Source organism: Pezoporus flaviventris, unplaced genomic scaffold (assembly GCF_033815535.1).
Source record: "Pezoporus flaviventris isolate CSIRO_AGI_PZ_B2104156 unplaced genomic scaffold, CSIRO_AGI_Pfla_v1 ptg000006l, whole genome shotgun sequence".
Classification (NCBI taxonomy): domain Eukaryota; kingdom Metazoa; phylum Chordata; class Aves; order Psittaciformes; family Psittacidae; genus Pezoporus; species Pezoporus flaviventris.
In genome coordinates, this window is record NW_026892554.1 from 418,288 (window position 1) to 435,241 (window position 16,954).

The 16,954-nt window shown below is 60.9% G+C and overlaps 2 protein-coding genes across 11 annotated transcripts in view; one reads left to right on the forward strand and one right to left on the reverse strand.

The window, feature by feature from the left end:
* The window catches only part of PPIP5K1 (diphosphoinositol pentakisphosphate kinase 1), a 44,852-nt gene extending 38,481 nt beyond the window's left edge, over nt 1–6,371 (reverse strand). For 3 of the 10 annotated variants that reach the window (XM_061446438.1, XM_061446442.1, XM_061446440.1), the window contains exons 1-2: nt 2,102–2,284; nt 1,633–1,807 (exon numbers count right to left, since the gene is read on the reverse strand). In XM_061446438.1, coding sequence (XP_061302422.1) covers nt 1,633–1,779 — 147 coding nt within the window. In that variant the 5' untranslated portion in view covers nt 1,780–1,807; nt 2,102–2,284. Of the gene's footprint in view, nt 1–1,632; nt 1,808–2,101; nt 2,287–6,111; nt 6,163–6,264 lie in introns of those variants that run through there. The other 7 variants (XM_061446443.1, XM_061446441.1, XM_061446437.1 and 4 more) reach the window with 5 other exon arrangements.
* Nucleotides 6,372–6,900: 529 nt separating this feature from the next.
* Nucleotides 6,901–15,898, forward strand: CKMT1A (creatine kinase, mitochondrial 1A). Its single transcript, XM_061446445.1, has 9 exons — nt 6,901–7,213; nt 12,140–12,338; nt 12,701–12,796; nt 12,914–13,135; nt 13,615–13,700; nt 14,684–14,807; nt 14,955–15,089; nt 15,318–15,443; nt 15,648–15,898. The coding sequence occupies exons 1-9, from the start codon at nt 7,065–7,067 to the stop codon at nt 15,762–15,764; spliced, it is 1,254 nt and encodes a 417-aa protein (XP_061302429.1). The 5' UTR covers nt 6,901–7,064; the 3' UTR covers nt 15,765–15,898.
* The last annotated feature ends 1,056 nt before the right edge of the window (nt 15,899–16,954 follow it).

Consider the following 16,954-nt stretch of genomic DNA (forward strand, 5'->3'; position numbering starts at 1 on the left):
GTGGTTCGGTTGATACCCTGGAGGGAAGGAATGCCATCCAGAGGGACCTCGACACGCCTGTGAGGTGGGCTGATGCCAACCTCATGGAGTTTAACCATGCCAAGTGCAAGGTCCTACACCTGGGTCAGAGCAATCCCAGGCACAGCTACAGGTTGGGCAGAGAAGAGATTCAGAGCAGCCCTGCAGAGAAGGACTTGAGGGTGTTGGCTGATGAGAAAATGAACATGAGCCGGCTTCAGTGTGCGCTCGCAGCCCAGAAAGCAACCGTATCCTGGGCTGCATCAAAAGGAGTGTGACCAGCAGGTCAAAGGAGGTGATCCTGCCCCTCTACTCTGCTCTCCTGACACCTCACTTGGAGAACTATGTGCAGTTCTGGTGTCCTCAACATAAAAAGACCATGGAACTGTTGGAACAAGTCCAGAGGAGGCCACGAGGATGATCAGGGACTGGAGCACCTCCTGTATGAAGACAGGCTGAGAAAGTTGGGGCTGCTCAGCCTGGAGAAGAGAAGGCTGCATGGAGACCTCAGAGCAGCCTTCCAGTATCTGAAGGGGGCCTATAGGGATGCTGGGGCTGGGCTGTTCATTAGGGGCTGTAGTGACAGAACAAGGGGTAACGGGTTAAAACTTAAAACAGGAAAAGTTTAGACTGGATATAAGGAGGAAGTTCTTTACTGTAAGGGTGGTGAGATATTGGAATGGGTTGTCCAGGGAAGTTGTGAATGCTCCATCCCTGGCTTTGTTCAAGGCCAGGTTAGACAGAGCCTTGGGTGACATGGTTTAGTGTGAGGTGTCTCTGCCCATTGCAGAAGGGTTGGAACTAGATGATCTTAAGGACCTTTCCAACCCAAACTATTCTATGATTCTATGACTGCGGGTTACCCATCACAAAACCATGGCTTCAAACCATAAGCTGAGACACTGGAAGTTAATGCACTGACCTGCAAAGTCAAGACTCCACAGCAAAAACATCTGGGAAATGAAAGGGTTTCCATTCCTTCACCACACCTGATAAATAGCTCCGCTCAGTATGAAGGTACACAACACTGCATGGGTTTGAACAACCCACTTGCAACGGAGACTCTGGGTACAAAGGCAATGGAGATGATGCTGCACTGGTGTATGGTCCCAGTTAATTCATACAGACAGCAGCAACATTCCTGCTGCATGTAGGCCTCATACAGAACACCAAATGTTATATTTAACATGATGCTAAATAGGGGCCAAAAGCAGTCAAAAGATGGAGATCATTCTCCTTTCTGCATCCTGTTCCTAGAGATTACAGAAAAGAATGAACGTTTCCTTTCTGCAGACACAGCTCTGCCCTTTTCACAATTCCCAGAATTTGTCTCAGAAATTTCCCTGGTGAAACAGGAAGGTTTATGGGAGCACCAAGGTTACGTTGCTAGGACAAAGAAATCTGCTGTTGCACCTGAAAAAGACCTGCAAGCAAAAAGGCTGGGATTGCTGCAGCATGAGGAGTGAGCACGGCAGCACAGCGATACCACACAGCCTGTGCCACGTCCCCGGGAGTCCCAACTGCCCGCAGCCTCAGCAGCGACCACACAAACCCTGGCTGAGACCCAGGAATCGTGCGCAGACGCTCCAGCACAGAATGCCGGCACCTCCTTACCGACTCCTCCTCTTCCTCATCTTCAAAGAAATCTGTTTCGTCTGTCTTCATGTTTGGTCCCAGAAAGTCCGTCTCATCATCCCTGGAACCGACAACAAACCTGGGAGTGGAGTTCTCTCCCTCACTGGAGGTCGTCAGGGACGACATTGCAGCTCCGGTGGCCGACCATTCCGCTCTGGAATCCCAGCATGCAGAAAGGAAGAGAGAAGGTCAGAGGCAGGGTGAGCCAGGGCCAGCCGTGCTACTGGAAGCGGTGATGGTGGGGAGGGCAGGGACTCATCTGGCTTGAGTCAGCCCAGGGATGTGTAGCCCAGCACAAAGGGGAGGAGCAGGAAGAGACCCTCAGGGTGGGAGGGGATCAGCATTCAGGATCGTTTTAGATGGGCAGCTCCACTGTGCAGTTAACCCCTTTACACTGACTGGGAAAGGGACAGTGTCACCACCAGCGCTGAAATCATGTGAGACTTACAATTATGCATGCTCCAAGCCGCTGTCTAAATCATGGAAGGGGACAGTGGACACTCTCACAGGCTCGTACACCCAAAGACATCAACTAGGACTCCACAAGTTAGGACAAGGCTTAGGGCGGTGACGGTGACTTCCCAATTGCCAACTTTCATCCTTTCAGCTCAAGAAGACCTACAGTAACAGAAAGATCCGTTTGAGAGGAGCATGAGTCTGCGGGGAGGAGGGAAAGAGGACACAAGAGGAAGCATCAGCAACAGTCTGGGCTGCAGGTCAGGGCTCCTGAGTTTGCAAGCTGGCTCCAATTTACTCTATGACCACAGAAGCTGATTATCGGGGTACAAGCTCTGCTTTATAAACACCAGTGTCTTGCACTGATCTTGCACTGTGTCCTTGCACCGTCACCTACAGCAGCAGCACTGCCTGCCACCACAGCAGCCGGGTTTGAATACACCATACGCATGCCCTGCACACACCAAGGACACAGCTGCTCACCTCTGACCATAGCTGCACACACATAATGTCACACTGTTCCCCTTCACTGTGTTTTCCCCAGCTGGAAAGTGGCCAAAAGCATTCCTCCCATGCAAGTGCAACCTTGAGAAGAGGGCATTGTGAACACCTCATGTTATTATGTACTTCCAAAAAATGGGCATGAGACACTATCACTGCTTCTCATGCTCTCACATGCCTTCCAGCACCCCCCAGATGCCTTCCAGCACCCCCCAGACCAAGTCCCTGAGTTTCCTCCCCTGTTGAGCATGGTTCCCTTTGCTGCCAGCACACCGCAGGAGGCTGCACTGCCATGTACAGTTGTGAGCTCCCAGGGCTCTGGCAGCTCCTCTCCCCCGAGCAGAGCCACCGCCTGCCAGCGGCACGGGTTTGTGGTAGGCAAGAATCCCCTCGCCAGGAACACGGGTGGGATGTGGGCAGGAGAAACACACAGAGCAATCCAGCTGCTTGTGAAATCACCTTGTAAATAAGGGACAGAAGCAAGCATGCCTGCACACAGAAAGGCTGTGCACGCTCCCCAAACAGGCAAATGCGACAGGTAAGCACTCGGAGAAAGAGCTGGAGCAGAAGCACCCCCAAAGTCCCACAGGCGCACTGCCAGGCGCTGGTTATCACACTGCATCTACTGGAGGAGCTGACACCAACCCAACAGGAACCAGAGGCGACAGAGCGAGCCTGGACGTTGCACCCAGGCACGGCCGCCCAGGTCCGCCTGGCTCTAGCCCACACGGGTACCCAGTGCCACCTGCTCCTGCACAGGCCTCGGGCTCCAGCATGCAGAGAAAGCTGTAATTCACCACCAGTACTCTGCTGGCAGGAGCAGCAGCTCTGGCCTGCCAGGCCATACAGGCACCTGATGTGTGCGCCACACAGCTCTGCTTTCACATGAGGACACGAACAGGATGCCCGACATGCTCAGGAACCATTTCCACTCCTGTGCCCTGCTGCCAGTGCAGAATGAGCCCTTAGCAGCTCAATGGCTGATGATTTAATGAAGAAAACCATGCAAGGAGAGGAGGAGGGTTGTTTTCTCCAATCCCATATGGTCCTCCTGGAAAAAAAAAAAGATCAAGCAGCAGGAAAACCTTTGCCCTGAGAAATTGTTGAGTTCTCTACATCCCTGCTCCTAGCCCAGAAAAAACCCCTCTGCCTTATCTGTAGCTATTTCTAGAGGCCATGACACACCACGCTTGAACCAGGCAAAAACCTGGAGTCTTGCTGAAGCCAAGAGCCACTGATTCATCAGGCGTGCCCCTGGTGTTAACAGTGAAAGCCTCATGAGCTTAGGTAGCCTCTGGTGTGAGGAAAGGTAGAGGGCATAATGAAAGCCTTTTAAAGTAGATCCCTTATCTGACTAGATTCATTGCCAGAGAGACCACAGGCTCTTGATGAAACAGAGTTTTTATCTACAGTCATAACTAAGGCAGGTAAAATTCAGATAGCCTGTTGCTGTTAAAGGGAAGCAGGCAAATGGAGCTCTATCCTGAGCTCCAAAGCTTTTGGCCATTACCAATGGCCAGTAACATGAGGTGCTGTCCCCACGCTTGATTCAGCTCTAGTGCTGGGTGCCAAGAGAGTCCAACAGAAACGGCAGCAGTGAGTTCCTGCAGGGTGCTCAGCCCACACCACCACCACCATTACCTCCTTTCTTCAAACCTAGAGCTATGAGAAGCAATGACAGTTCGTGATGCTGACAGCTCTGCATCATCCTCACTGCTTCCTGAGCTTACTGCTCCTAGAGGTCATACATCCAGTCCAGTGCCTACTTGCAGAGAGTGCTACAGGCCTTACCTTTCACTAATCACAGCAAGCAAATTAAGTGTTAATAATGCTGGCTGTGTAGTCCAAGAGAGACAAAAGCATTTACACAGCTCTCTCACACACACACAGAAAGGTAAAGATGGAATATTCAGGCTTGCTGATCCCATCGTAGCTACACAAGGAAGTACACACCAGTGGCTGCAGTTAAAGACATTCTTGTACTCCCTTCTCAGAAGGGCAGCTATGATCTCCTGCACAATCATACTGAAGGCTCCTATAACCACCTATAGCAGCCAGAAGCTGCTGACCCACAACTTGGAACTGAGACACAGACCTTGCCTCTCTGTGTCCTGGGACTAATGCAGCTCCCTAGACCACCCTGTATTAGTGATAACAAGCTAAGTTTAGTGACCTGTTTTCTGGTTCCCCACCAGTTCATTCTGGCACTGTCCAGATGAGGATGTTCACGGAGCAGGGAGACTTGTTCTCTGTGCCCCACTTCTGAGGTACCAGAAATGTCACAGAGAAGGCAACATGACCAGGTCTCATATGAACTCTGTACTCAGCGTGGCACTGCCCACTAAAAAGAGTGGGCTTGGGCAGTGCCTTTTGTTTCATTTGTTTTTTAAACGCCTGATTTCAAGGTGCAGTCCCCACAGAGGGGGCTGGAGGACGAGGACTGCAGTAGCTGAATGAGGTTCACCACCTGGCTGGCAGCCACCGGCGGGACAAGAGACAGCTCCAGGAGCAGAGGCCCCCCAGGGAGCAGCAGGAGGGAGGCCCCAGGAGTACAGGTACCACCTGCAGATAACAACCAACCTGAAAAGCTGGTGAGTGAAGCACCTTTGCCCAAAGTGACTCTTACTGCCACAAGGGCTGTTTGTACTAAGGGCAATTACATACTTACTTACAAAAGGTGAAAGCTGTACTCTTATCATAGACACTTAATTGCTTCAGAAGAAAAAGAACACCTATTCCAGAGTTAATAATTAAAAGCTCTTTGGAGGTGCTGTGTGAAAGCAAGCTCCCTCTGTTCTGTTAACAGAGGTTCAGCATGTTCACAACCAGGAAGCTGAAGTCCAGCTTCTAAACATGAGCTCTGCCCATTCGAGCAGCACTTCTGGGAACTCCCAGTCCGTGGCCATCTCCAGGGCCAGCCCGCGATGGTGGAAGCATTGTGGCTGCCTGGCCAGGAGCTGCTCTGCTACACAATACCCTGCAAGCAAAGAGCAGCCTCCTGCCTTATCGGTTCTGCGCCGGAGCGAGCGCTGCGCTGCTCACAGCACCTGCGGCGCTTCTTGTCTTATGAGATCGTTTCTAATGAGGTTTTTTAATGAGATCGTTAGGTGTGAAACTTCACAGCATCACAAGGTACCTGACACATAACGAAGGCTCATCCGCCCCTGCCTCCCGGCCCTTCCCTCGCACCGAGTGCGATGCAGACACAGCCCCGACCGGCCCGCTCGGGGAGAGGGAGGCCGAGGCAGCGGCTGCTCCCCCAGGGCCGCTCCCTCAGCCGGGCGGCACTGACACGGTCACGGTCACGGTAACGCCAACCCGGAGGCCGCCCGTTCCCCGCGACACCGCCCGGAAGGCGCGGCCGGGCCCGCTCAGCCACCGCCCCGCCCGCCGCCCCACGGGCCCTCCCGGGCAGAGACGGCGGACGCTGGGCCCGACAGCCGCGGCCGGGCCCGGCCGGGCCGACAGACTGGGGCTGCGGGAGACAGGGCTGCCACTTACCCTGCACCCCCCGACAGTCACCGACGAGCCGGCCCCAGCAGCGCTGCGCCCGGACCCCCACCCCCGTTTCCCTCCCCGGGCCCAGCGCCCCGAGGACGCCCCAGCACCCCGCAGGGGGCGCGACGCCGGGCGCCGCCATTTCCCTCCGCTCACCTGCGGCCTCCAAGCGCACCCTGCGCCGCCGGCGCTGCCGCCGGCCAATCAGGACCTGCTGACGGCCGAATCCAGCCAATGGGCGGGCAGGAGGGCGTGGCCGGCCGGCCGCCGACCGGGCGTGGCGTGGCGGCCCCTGGCGGCGGCGGCGAGCGCTGCGCGGCCGGGCGTGACGCGCGCACGTGGGGCGCGGGCCCAGCGCCGGGTCCCTCGTTACCACGGCAACCGCGGCGCGCGCGCCGCCCCCGCTGCCGTTCCCGTACCGCGGGTCCGCAGCGCTCCCTGCCCCGCAGCTCTGAACCCTCCGGTGGGGCCCGAGGAAGGGGCGCCCGGCACCGGGCAGCGGCACAGAGCGCGGTGGGGCGGGGGTGCCGGTGACCGCCGCCCGCGCCAGACCGGGCCTCCAGGAACCGTCCGCCGGCCCCGCGACACATCCCGGGCTGCATCCCACGCGTGGCTCCAGGCCGGCAGGGACCCGCGTCCGGCTTCAAGTGCGCGGACTTTCCTTGGCCTCCCCTCCGCCGCCGCCGGCCGCTCTGTGCCGCGCCGAGCCCGACCCGGGGCGCGCGGGTGTCCGGGGCTCGGTGCGCAGCCGCCCCCCGGCGCTGTCCGTCTCGCGGTGCTGAAGGCGGCGGCGGCCCCGGGGCGGGGCGGGGCCCGCAGCAAGCAGGTGGCAGCGCCTCGCGCCCCCCCGTGCCCGGCCGCTCTCCGCCTCCGCGCACCCTCCCGCTGCCGCCGTTCCTATTCCAGCTCCCGTTCCCATTCCCATCACGTCCTGCTCCCTGCCGCGCCGCTCCGCGATGGCCGGCACCTTCGCTCGCGCGCTGTCCGCCCGCCGCTCCGCCGGCCTCCTGGCAATGGTGGGCGCCGGCTCCCTCGCCGCCGGCTTCCTGCTCGCCCGGGACCCGGTCAGCGCCGGACACCGGCAGCGGCGGCGTTACCCGCCCAGGTACTTGCGGGAGGGCGGCGGGCAGGGGCCGGTCCCTGCGGTACCAACGCCGGGGAGGGCGCGGGGCTGTCCCGGAGAGGGGGGGGTCCCGGGTGCGGCGGGGCGGGGGCTCTGCTCGTCCGCGGGGTGGGGGTGACCGGGACGACCCTGATCCCCGGCCGGCGGCTGCGGGGCTCTGCCGTGTTGGACGGAGCCGCCCAAGGGCACCGGCGCCGTCGCGGCGGGGCCTCCGCGCCCTCCCCGAAGGCTGGGCCGCCCCAACCGCCGCGCGGCCACCGGGACCCGCACGGGACCCGCCCTGACACGGGGCCGCTGCCCCCCCCCCGGCGCATCCCCCTGCCCACGGCCCGGCTCCCCAGCACCGTCCCAGCGCTGCCGGCAGCACCGGGACAAGCCGCTGCCCCGCAGCATGCGGCGGGAGGGAGAGGGGGAGGACAAGGGCTTGCCAGTGGGGCTGGGGGCAGGGGGACTCTGTGGGCTGCGGGGGCATGGGAGGACAAAGCCCAGGCTTGGCGCGGTTGTGGCAGGAGCCAGGGGACACTTGCCAGCGTCCTGGTGGGAACTGGATGAAGCAGAAGGACTCATTCTCTCCTCCCGGCCAAGCACCCGGGAGCTCCGCCTGCAGGAGCCGGTGTCAGGACAGAGCTGGAGGCTCCTGGGCAGCCCCCGGGTGCTGGCGGCAGCTCCTGGCCTGGCCTCATCTGGCTGTAGCAGCCTTCCAAGCACCATCCTTAGGGACAGGGACTTCTCTATTCAACAGAAAGGCTTCCTGGCAGGTCCTCACTCCTCCTTCTCGGGCAGTTTGTAAAGGGAGAGAGAAGTGGAGGTGCCCGCAAGGCCTGAGCGGGCAGCCCCCGGCCTGCAGGCAGATTTTGGATACAGATGAGCCCTGGGACGTGTGATCAGGATCTGTGGGATGTGCGCATGGAGCCAAGCTGGGCCAGGCGGGTGCCTGCAGGGCCACGGCCCGGCTTAAGCATGCTTTTGGGGGTAATGCTGGCTCTCCAAGAGCCCTCGCCCTATTTACACAACCTGTGCCTGATCTCTTAAGCCAGATAAGTGTCACAGCTGCAGAGCGGAGCCAAGGTTCAAGCAGCAGCACAGAAGGCCTTGTGTCACTCCCCCAAGAGTGTTTGAACCACTCTTGCCAAGGGCTGCCCAGGGACCCTGGCTGGGCCACCAGCACACGGGGTGCTTTGGGGCTGGAGGCTGGAGAGGTGCTGGAAGGTCCTGCTCGCTGCCCAGCCCCAAAGAGCATGGGGGGCTGTGGCACAGGATGGGGCTGAAGGCAGGAGCTGCCTGCACCTCACAGGCACTGGGCAGGGGAGGAACAGGGTCAGAATGGGAGAGGGACATGATGGTCACCAGCTGGTTCTTCCTCCGTGCCCCGGCACCGGCTGCTCAGTCTGGCACAGCTCAGTCAGGTCAGGAAAGCAAGGAGTGGGATTTCCTCCTCACCCTGGTGCCGGTGGAGGCGGTGCACAGGGAAGAAGCAGAGTGGGGAAGGAGGCAGCACGTTACTGCTACAAACACATACAGCCGCTGCGATCCCTGCACCAAACACTGTGCAGTCGGAGAGCGGTGAGGCGCTGCATTGCAGGCACAGAGCCATGCTTGTGCAGAAGCTGTGTGCTGAGAGCAGCGCTGAGGCTCAGAAAGGAGGGGACAGAAATGGAACCAATTGGAAGAGTGACGAAGGTTGGATGTTACTGTTTATCCGCCTCCAAAGAGGTGAATAAACAGCAGGGAAGGGGGGGGCTCAGGTGAGTCTGGAGGAGGGGGTGAAATCAAGGTAGGGAACATGTCTGAGAAGCTCTAAAATGAGCTTCCTGGGAGGGTCTGTTCAACTGGGCATGGTTTTGTAATGGTGCTGACAATGGAAAAGAGCTTGAACAGAGCCCCAGGACCAATCCACAGCATCCACTCCGCAGGGTCCAGACACCCACAGTGATTGTGCTCCTCTGCTCCTTAAGTTAAATAACAGGAGGCATTGGCAACAGCCTTGAGGGATCTGAGCAGCACTGCTTGTCATTGCACTGCTTGTCACTACACTGCGGTGCCAGTGGCCACCCTGGGAGGCTCGGGTGCTCCCCCAGGGAGAGATGTAGGCACGGAGATGCCAGCTGCAGTGCCACACGGTGCCTCGTTTGGACGGCAACGCCAGCGTTCCTGTCAGTGTCTCCACACAAAGCCCAAGCCCTGTCCTCCTGCAGAACACAGCGTGGGCTGCACTGCCTGCAGCAGCCTGAGCACCACGCACCCCGCACACCCCACACAGACCCCATGCACCCCCACACACACACACAACCCACGCACCCCGCACACCCCACACAGACCCCATGCACCCCCCCCACACACACACAACCCACGCACCCCGCACACCCCACACAGACCCCATGCACCCCCCACCCCGCACACACCCCATGCACCTCGCACACCCCACACAGACCCCGTGCACCCCACACCCCCACACCCCCACCCCATGCACCTCGCACACCCCACACAGACCCCATGCACCCCACACCCCCACACCCCACGCACCCCGCACACCCCACACAGACCCCATGCACCCCCCACCCCACACACACCCCATGCACCTCGCACACCCCACACAGACCCCGTGCACCCCACACCCCCACACACACACCCCATGCACCTCGCACACCCCACACAGACCCCGTGCACCCCACAGCCCCACACACACCCCATGCACCTCGCACACCCCACACAGACCCTATGCACCCCACAGCTACACACACACACCCCATGCACCTCGCACACCCCACACAGACCCCATGCACCCCCCACCCCACACACACCCCATGCACCTCGCACACCCCACACAGACCCCGTGCACCCCACACCCCCCCACACACACCCCATGCACCTCGCACACCCCACACAGACCCCATGCACCTCGCACACCCCACACAGACCCTATGCACCCCACAGCCCCACACACACACCCCATGCACCTCTCACACCCCGCACCATCAGCGTGAGCCCCCACAGAGCTGGTGACGCCAGGGAGGGCACTGGGGGTTATGGATCATGGTGCAGAGCCACGGGGAGATGCAGGGGCCTCCACTCCCGGGAGGCTGCTCCTGCGGCAAGCACTTCCTGCTGCAAGGACAGGGAGAGCAGTGGCTCCTGGCATTGCCCTGTTCAGCCTGACGCCCTCCAGCTCTAGGAAGGCTGAAGAGAAACTCCCCAGATTTGCCGGCTGTGATTCAGGGCTGTTCAGGGGAACGTGCGTCCGGAGCAGGAGCAGAATGAGCACTGCAGCAGGCACAGACCCTGCGGGCAGGGATGGAGTCTCAGGGTTTTGGACTTCGATACCTCGGTGACGGTTGGGACTGCCCGTAGCAGACAGCATGTATAAACCTGCTGCAGTCTCCTGCTTACTGGGAGTGAGCTTGCTCCCCTTAGCAACCTTTGCTGGCTTTCTGGACATAGTCTGCTGCCACCAGGGTGGAAAGTGCAGCAGGCTGTGCTCCTGGCAGCACTGCCTGTGCTGCAGGCAGAGGAGGAACTTGTCCAAGTGTCCCATTCTGATCAGCAAATGCTTTTTATGAGAGTGTGTCTCCCCAGGGAGACGCGGGTCTGCAGCCAGCCGGCAGCAGGGGCAGGAGCAGGGGGAAGGCTGGGCAGGCTGGGTCCGCTCTCAGACGAGTCAGCTTCTGAACTGGAGCATCTCTACATGGCACAGATGTGGGTGGGCTGGGGGAGCAGCCCTTGGCCTGCGCTGCTTGGGAAGAGTTCCAGCCTGGAGGAAATGCCTCCTTGCACTGGTCCAGGCTGGAGCTGCCAGTGCTTTCCTACGCAGGGCAGACCCAAGCCCTACCTCCCTTTCTTTCTGCAAAGCGCAGGAAGCCACAAGCAGCAAAGAGCCGTAGGCGAGGGGCCAACGCACATTCCTGGTCCTGCAGATGCAGCGGGGAGGCGTCAGCGCTCGGCTCCGCAGCACCAGGACCCGGAGCAGGACCTGAGCGCCGCGCAGTGCCCGGACTTGCTGCTGTGATGGCAGCCGGCTGCTGCTCCCACCGGCCCGGCCCCACACCCGCCCGTCACCTCCTCTTGCATAGGGATGACCCCTGCCCAAGTTGCGCTTCCCCCAGGGCAGTGCCCCTCCAGACACAGGCCATCAGCCAGGACTCCGTGGCTGACATGGGCCGGTCCTGGCCCACTATGGCAACAGAGGCACCACCTCCAGCAGGAGGGATTTGGCCAAGGAGAGCACTGTCGGGTCCTGCCCTGCCAGCCCCACATGAACGCAGAACGAGCTCAAAGCCCAGCTAAAGTGGGAATGAGGTCAGGGGATGGCCTCCCGCTAAGCTGATTAGAGAAAAGCATACCCCTAATACAATAAACTGCACCGGAGCAAGCGCGGCTCCCACCGGCTGCAGATCGGGGTCAGCCAATCTCCTGCCCCACAGCATCCAGGCTGTGGGGAATGGGGCCCCGGGCCTGGCCAGCTGTTGAGCACACAGGGCCCCACGTGCTTCTGCCACCCGCGCCCAGTGCACACCCAGCCCACTGCCCACAGCCCCAGTGCTGGGCAGCACCATGGAGGAGAAGGGGAGTGAGACCCCCAGCAGCTCTGCACTGCCTCCTGCTAGCCCGGGCTGGAGCTGGGGCTGGGGCTGGCGTGACCGCCGCTTGGCCAGCAAGAGCATTCCCAGTGCCAGGCCCTGGTACATGGCTGATAAGGAGCCGCACCCAAACAACCAGCCCAGATTGTTCATGGACTCTTGTCCTTGCGGCATTGTCAGCCCTCAGCTCAGGCTGCTCTCTGCCCTTGCTGCGCAGTGCCCCTAACTGCTCTTCCTTGGCCTTTGCCGGTGGGCACAAGCAGAGAAGCTCAGCCTCCCTGCCCAGAGCTCCCCACTCTTGCCCCAGAGGACTCATCAGTCTCTCCTCCTGCAGTGCTGAGTACCCCGACCTGAGGAAGCACAATAACTGCATGGCCAGCAACCTGACGCCAGCCATCTACAGCAGGCTCTGTGACAAAGCAACCTCAAATGGCTGGACCTTGGACCAGTGCATCCAGACGGGCGTTGACAACCCTGGCCACCCCTTCATCAAGACCGTGGGCATAGTAGCTGGCGATGAAGAAAGCTATGAGGTGAGTGGCAACCCTGCCTGCAGCAGCCTGGTACCTGTGGTACATCCGGCAGCCTGGATATCAGTGCCCATCTCCTGCTGCCCAGCCCGGGCAGCTGCAGAGGCCTCTTGGCCAGCCCCAGTGTGTCCCTGCAGGACAGGGGGCTCCTTCAGAGCAGCTGCCCTGGAGCCCTGCATCCTCCTCCGCCTCCTTGCTGGGGCAGCAGCGGCCCCATGGATTGCTATTGTATCGGATGGCAAGACCCACCATGGCCCCAGCCACCCCCTGTATCTCCCCTGCTGCCACGTCCCCCGTGCCGGCAGCAGGGCCATGTCCGTGGGGCACAGGGTCCACACGGTGCCCATCGTCCTGCTCGCTTCCAGGTGTTTGCTGACATATTCGACCCCGTGATCCAGGAGCGGCACAATGGCTTCAACCCCCGCACCATGAAGCACTTCACAGACCTGGACGCCACAAAGGTGAAGGAGCTGGGCAGTGGCGCTGTGCACGGGGGTCCCTCCCTGGGCCTCGGGGACAGGGCCCCTGCCAGCACCGGTGTCCTCCTGTAAGCGCCCCATGTCTCCTGTCTGTTCCAGATCAAGTTTGGCCACTTCGATGAGCGCTATGTGCTCTCGTCCCGGGTCCGGACCGGGCGCAGCATCCGCGGGCTGAGCCTGCCGCCAGCCTGCACCCGTGCCGAGCGGCGGGAGGTGGAGAAGGTGACTGTGGAGGCACTGAATGGCCTCACCGGAGACCTGTCGGGCCGGTACTACCGCCTCAGCGAGATGACGGAGAAGGAGCAGCAGCAGCTCATTGACGTGAGCCAGTGCAGCTCCTGGACGGCCACCCCTTCCCTGGTGTTGCCCCTCTGGGAGGCTGTATCCTCCCTTCCCAGCCCCATTGCCCTATGGGACCAGGACCCCTTCCCAGTGAGGCTGTCCCTTGGTGGAGGGGGTGTTCACATTCTGCTCAGCCCTCCCATGCCAGGGAGGAAGGAGCTCACTGAACACAACCCCAGTGGCTCACAGCCCCTCCAGCTCTTGCCCCATGTCCCTGCCCATGCCCAGGGGAAGGTAGGCTTGTGGTACATGGCTGGTGCCCTACCAGGCCCTGGAACAGGGTGGGCTGTGCAGCAGCTGTCTTGTGCCTCCCTGGCCAGGAAGGCAGGGACTGCTGCCCACAGATGGGGACAGCAAGTGAGCTCTCCCTGCCTGGGACAGCTGCGGTGCAGTGGGACAGGGTGCCCTGGCACTGGCTGTGCGGCCCTGGCGAGCCCGCGCACTCTGCCTCCCTCCAGGACCACTTCCTCTTCGACAAACCAGTGTCCCCGCTCCTGACAGCAGCAGGAATGGCCCGGGACTGGCCCGACGCCCGAGGGATCTGGTGAGGATCTGCCCTGGCACCAGGCAGTCATCAGGGCAGAAAGGCTGGGGTGATGCTGCTGCTCCGTCAGGCTGCCCCAGCCCTGCCACCACGTTCCACACACCGGCCGCACCGCAGACCCAAGCACACACACCAGTGCTCACCCACGGCTCTGAGGCTGGCCTGGGAGCCCCTCGTGAGCTGCATTCAGCAGCCACCCACTCCATGCACAAACCACACCATGCTCCTGAAAGCGGAGCTTCGGAGCCAGCCCCTGCTGTCGGTGCTGCTCGCTCTCACTCTCCTGTAGCGCCTTGTGCTCTAGGCTGCCAAAACCCTGTAACTGCCTTCTGCTGTCCAGGCAATCCCCAGTGCTCCTTCTGTCCCCAGGCTTCTCCTGCCACGATGTCATCTTACTGCTTGCCCCAGCATCTATCTCTGCACAGCCATGCAGCATCCCACACACCATCGCTCACCTGAGGTGACAGCCAGCTCTCACTCTCACTGGCACAGCACACAGCACCTTTATAGCAGCCTCATGGAGAACAGCTCCACAGCACACGTTCCCCAGCTCCAGCCACCCCTTAATCCAACATCCCAATGTGCACCCCACACCTCAGAGCCCCCTCCTGCTGCCTGCATGGTGCAGGAGCCATGTTCCTGTCCCCAGTCTGGGCAGGGCTGCCACCATGCTGGCACCGAACTCTGCCTCCCAAGCAGCACTTGCCTGTACAGATGGCACTTGAGCCAGCACCAGTCCCCTGCAGTGATGCATGTGGATGAACACTAGCCTGTCCCCAGGAGCATCTCCTGGCTGGCTGCCTTGCTGCCTTGCTGTGCTGTGGCAATGTGCTCCCAGCCATGGGCACAGGAAGGACTGGGGGGCAGCACTGGCACCTTGGCCACGGGGGCAGAAGGGGCACAGGTGGGCCTGCCATGGGTGGCTGGGTGGGCATGGGGCCTCTGCAGGCAGGCCGCCAGCACAAACACTGCCCCATCCCTAGGCACAACAACGAGAAAACCTTCCTGATCTGGATCAACGAGGAGGACCACACACGCATCATCTCCATGGAGAAGGGTGGCAACATGAAACGTGTCTTTGAGCGGTTCTGTCGTGGCCTGAAGGAGGTGAGTGCCCAATGGCCCCACAGCACCTGGCCCTTGACAGGCAGCTCGGCTGGGGCTGAGCAGCGCTGCCATGCCTGGGGCTGAGCCGTGCCAAGTACTGGGCTCCCTGCACCCGGGACTGAGTGGCTGCTTGTGCCTCTATCCCAGGTGGAGCGGTTAATCCAGGAGCGTGGCTGGGAGTTCATGTGGAACGAGCGGCTGGGCTACATCCTGACCTGCCCCTCCAACCTGGGCACTGGACTGCGAGCGGGTGTCCACATCAAGCTGCCGCTGCTCAGCAAGGTATCACTATGGCCAGGTCCGTGGGGAGCCAGGCCAGGGCTGTGGGAGGTGCAGGACTGCCCAGGACCCTGGAGCTCGTTTCATGTTCCCCCAGGGGCCAGCCTGGGTCTGCTCACGGCAGGGCTCCCTGTGGGTGTTATGAGCAGGGTCCTTGAGTGGTAGGAGGGCTGCTCTGGGGAGCAGGCAGTGGCTGAGGGTCCCACTGAGCACTGACACTTTGGGCACCAGGACAGCCGCTTCCCTAAAATCCTGGAGAACCTCCGGCTGCAGAAGCGTGGGACGGGTGGTGTGGACACCGCAGCCACTGGCAGCATCTTTGACATCTCTAATCTGGACCGGCTGGGGAAGTCAGAGGTGAGTGTGAGGCAGAGCTGCTTCTAGGGAGGGAAGTTTGGGACGGCCCAATGAGCCCCAGCCGCTCAGGGGCCATGTGCCAGGGCTGGAACAGGGGTGCAGTGGTGGCACTGCCTGCCCTTGGCACCAGTGGGGCCAGCCGGAGCCCGGCTGCCGTGGCATCCTGAGACAGCCCCCAAGTCCCAGCGTGTGCTCCTGATGCAGGTGGAGCTGGTGCAGCTGGTGATAGACGGAGTGAACTACCTGATTGACTGTGAGCGGCGGCTGGAGAAGGGGCAGGACATCCGCATCCCAGCCCCATTGCCGCATGTCCGGCAGTGAGCTGGACCAAGGCAGCGCCAGCCCTGTGGGACCCACCTCCCCTCATCCTATAGCTTTTGTTACCTCTGTACCCAGCATGTTGCTGTATCCCGTTACCCACAACGCACCAGATCCCATAAACATGCGCTGCTTTAGCTGTGGCTTGGTCTCCTCTTCACCCCAGCACCCTGTGCCCTGCAGAAGGGCTTGCACGCAGTTCTGGGTTTCCTGCACTGCAGAGAGCTGCTGGGACAGACAAGGCCAGGAAGGAAGGGATGCTCTCGGGCCACGTGCTGCTGTGGGCAGGGAGCAGAGCTCATCACTTCTGCCCATTGCAGTATTCCTGGGATGCTCACAAAAAGCATTGGGACAGGCAGAGTAGGAGAGCCAAGGTGAAGGCAGATGGGGGCCCAGCTCTGCTCCTACCTGCAGGAGAGAAAGCACTGTCAGAGCTGAGCATGTCAGCCCCAGCACTGCATGGAGGAGCTCACATCTCTGCTGCTGCCGGTGCTCCAAGTGCAGTTCTGGGCAGGGGCAGCACCATCTGCCCCAGGGTAGCATAGGGCTGGGCTGGGGTCTCTGCAGGCAATGGAATGCAGGGTGCAGGTTGGGGCTGGCCCCACCACACGTGTAGCAGCCTGAGCCCACAGTGCTGCTGGCCAGGAGGGCCACGGACACAGCCATGAAGGGGATGAACCGTGACAGGCTGGCAAACAGCTGGGGGTGAGACAGGGTGATTTGCGGAGCAGCAGCACAGCCACAACTGCAGAACCTCCTCCCAGACATGAGTGAGGGCACCTGCAAAGCTGCGTGAGCCCCAGCTCTGTCAGAACACAGCCCCAAGCATCCAGCACAGGTCCAGTGCCACCCAGCAGTACCCTGGGTGAGCACCCCCGTGCATGGGCTCTGCAACCCTTCACACGTTGGACCTCTGAACTCCAGCAAGTGCCTGCCATGTGCAGGGTCTACACTCCCGTGTATGGGCCGTACCCCCACATGCTGTGCACCTCCATCACACAAACTCTGCAACCACCGCATGCAGGCTCTGCGCACTCTGCCCCGTCCCAGCCCCTCTGACCCCGGTGTTGCAGGATCAGGAAGTGCTGCATTGCTTCTGCCCCACCACCAAGACCAACCCCTGGAAGCTCCCCCCTTCACCTGCAGATAGTCCTGTGGGGCGGCCGCAGCTCAGTGCAGCCGGCAGCAGGGCC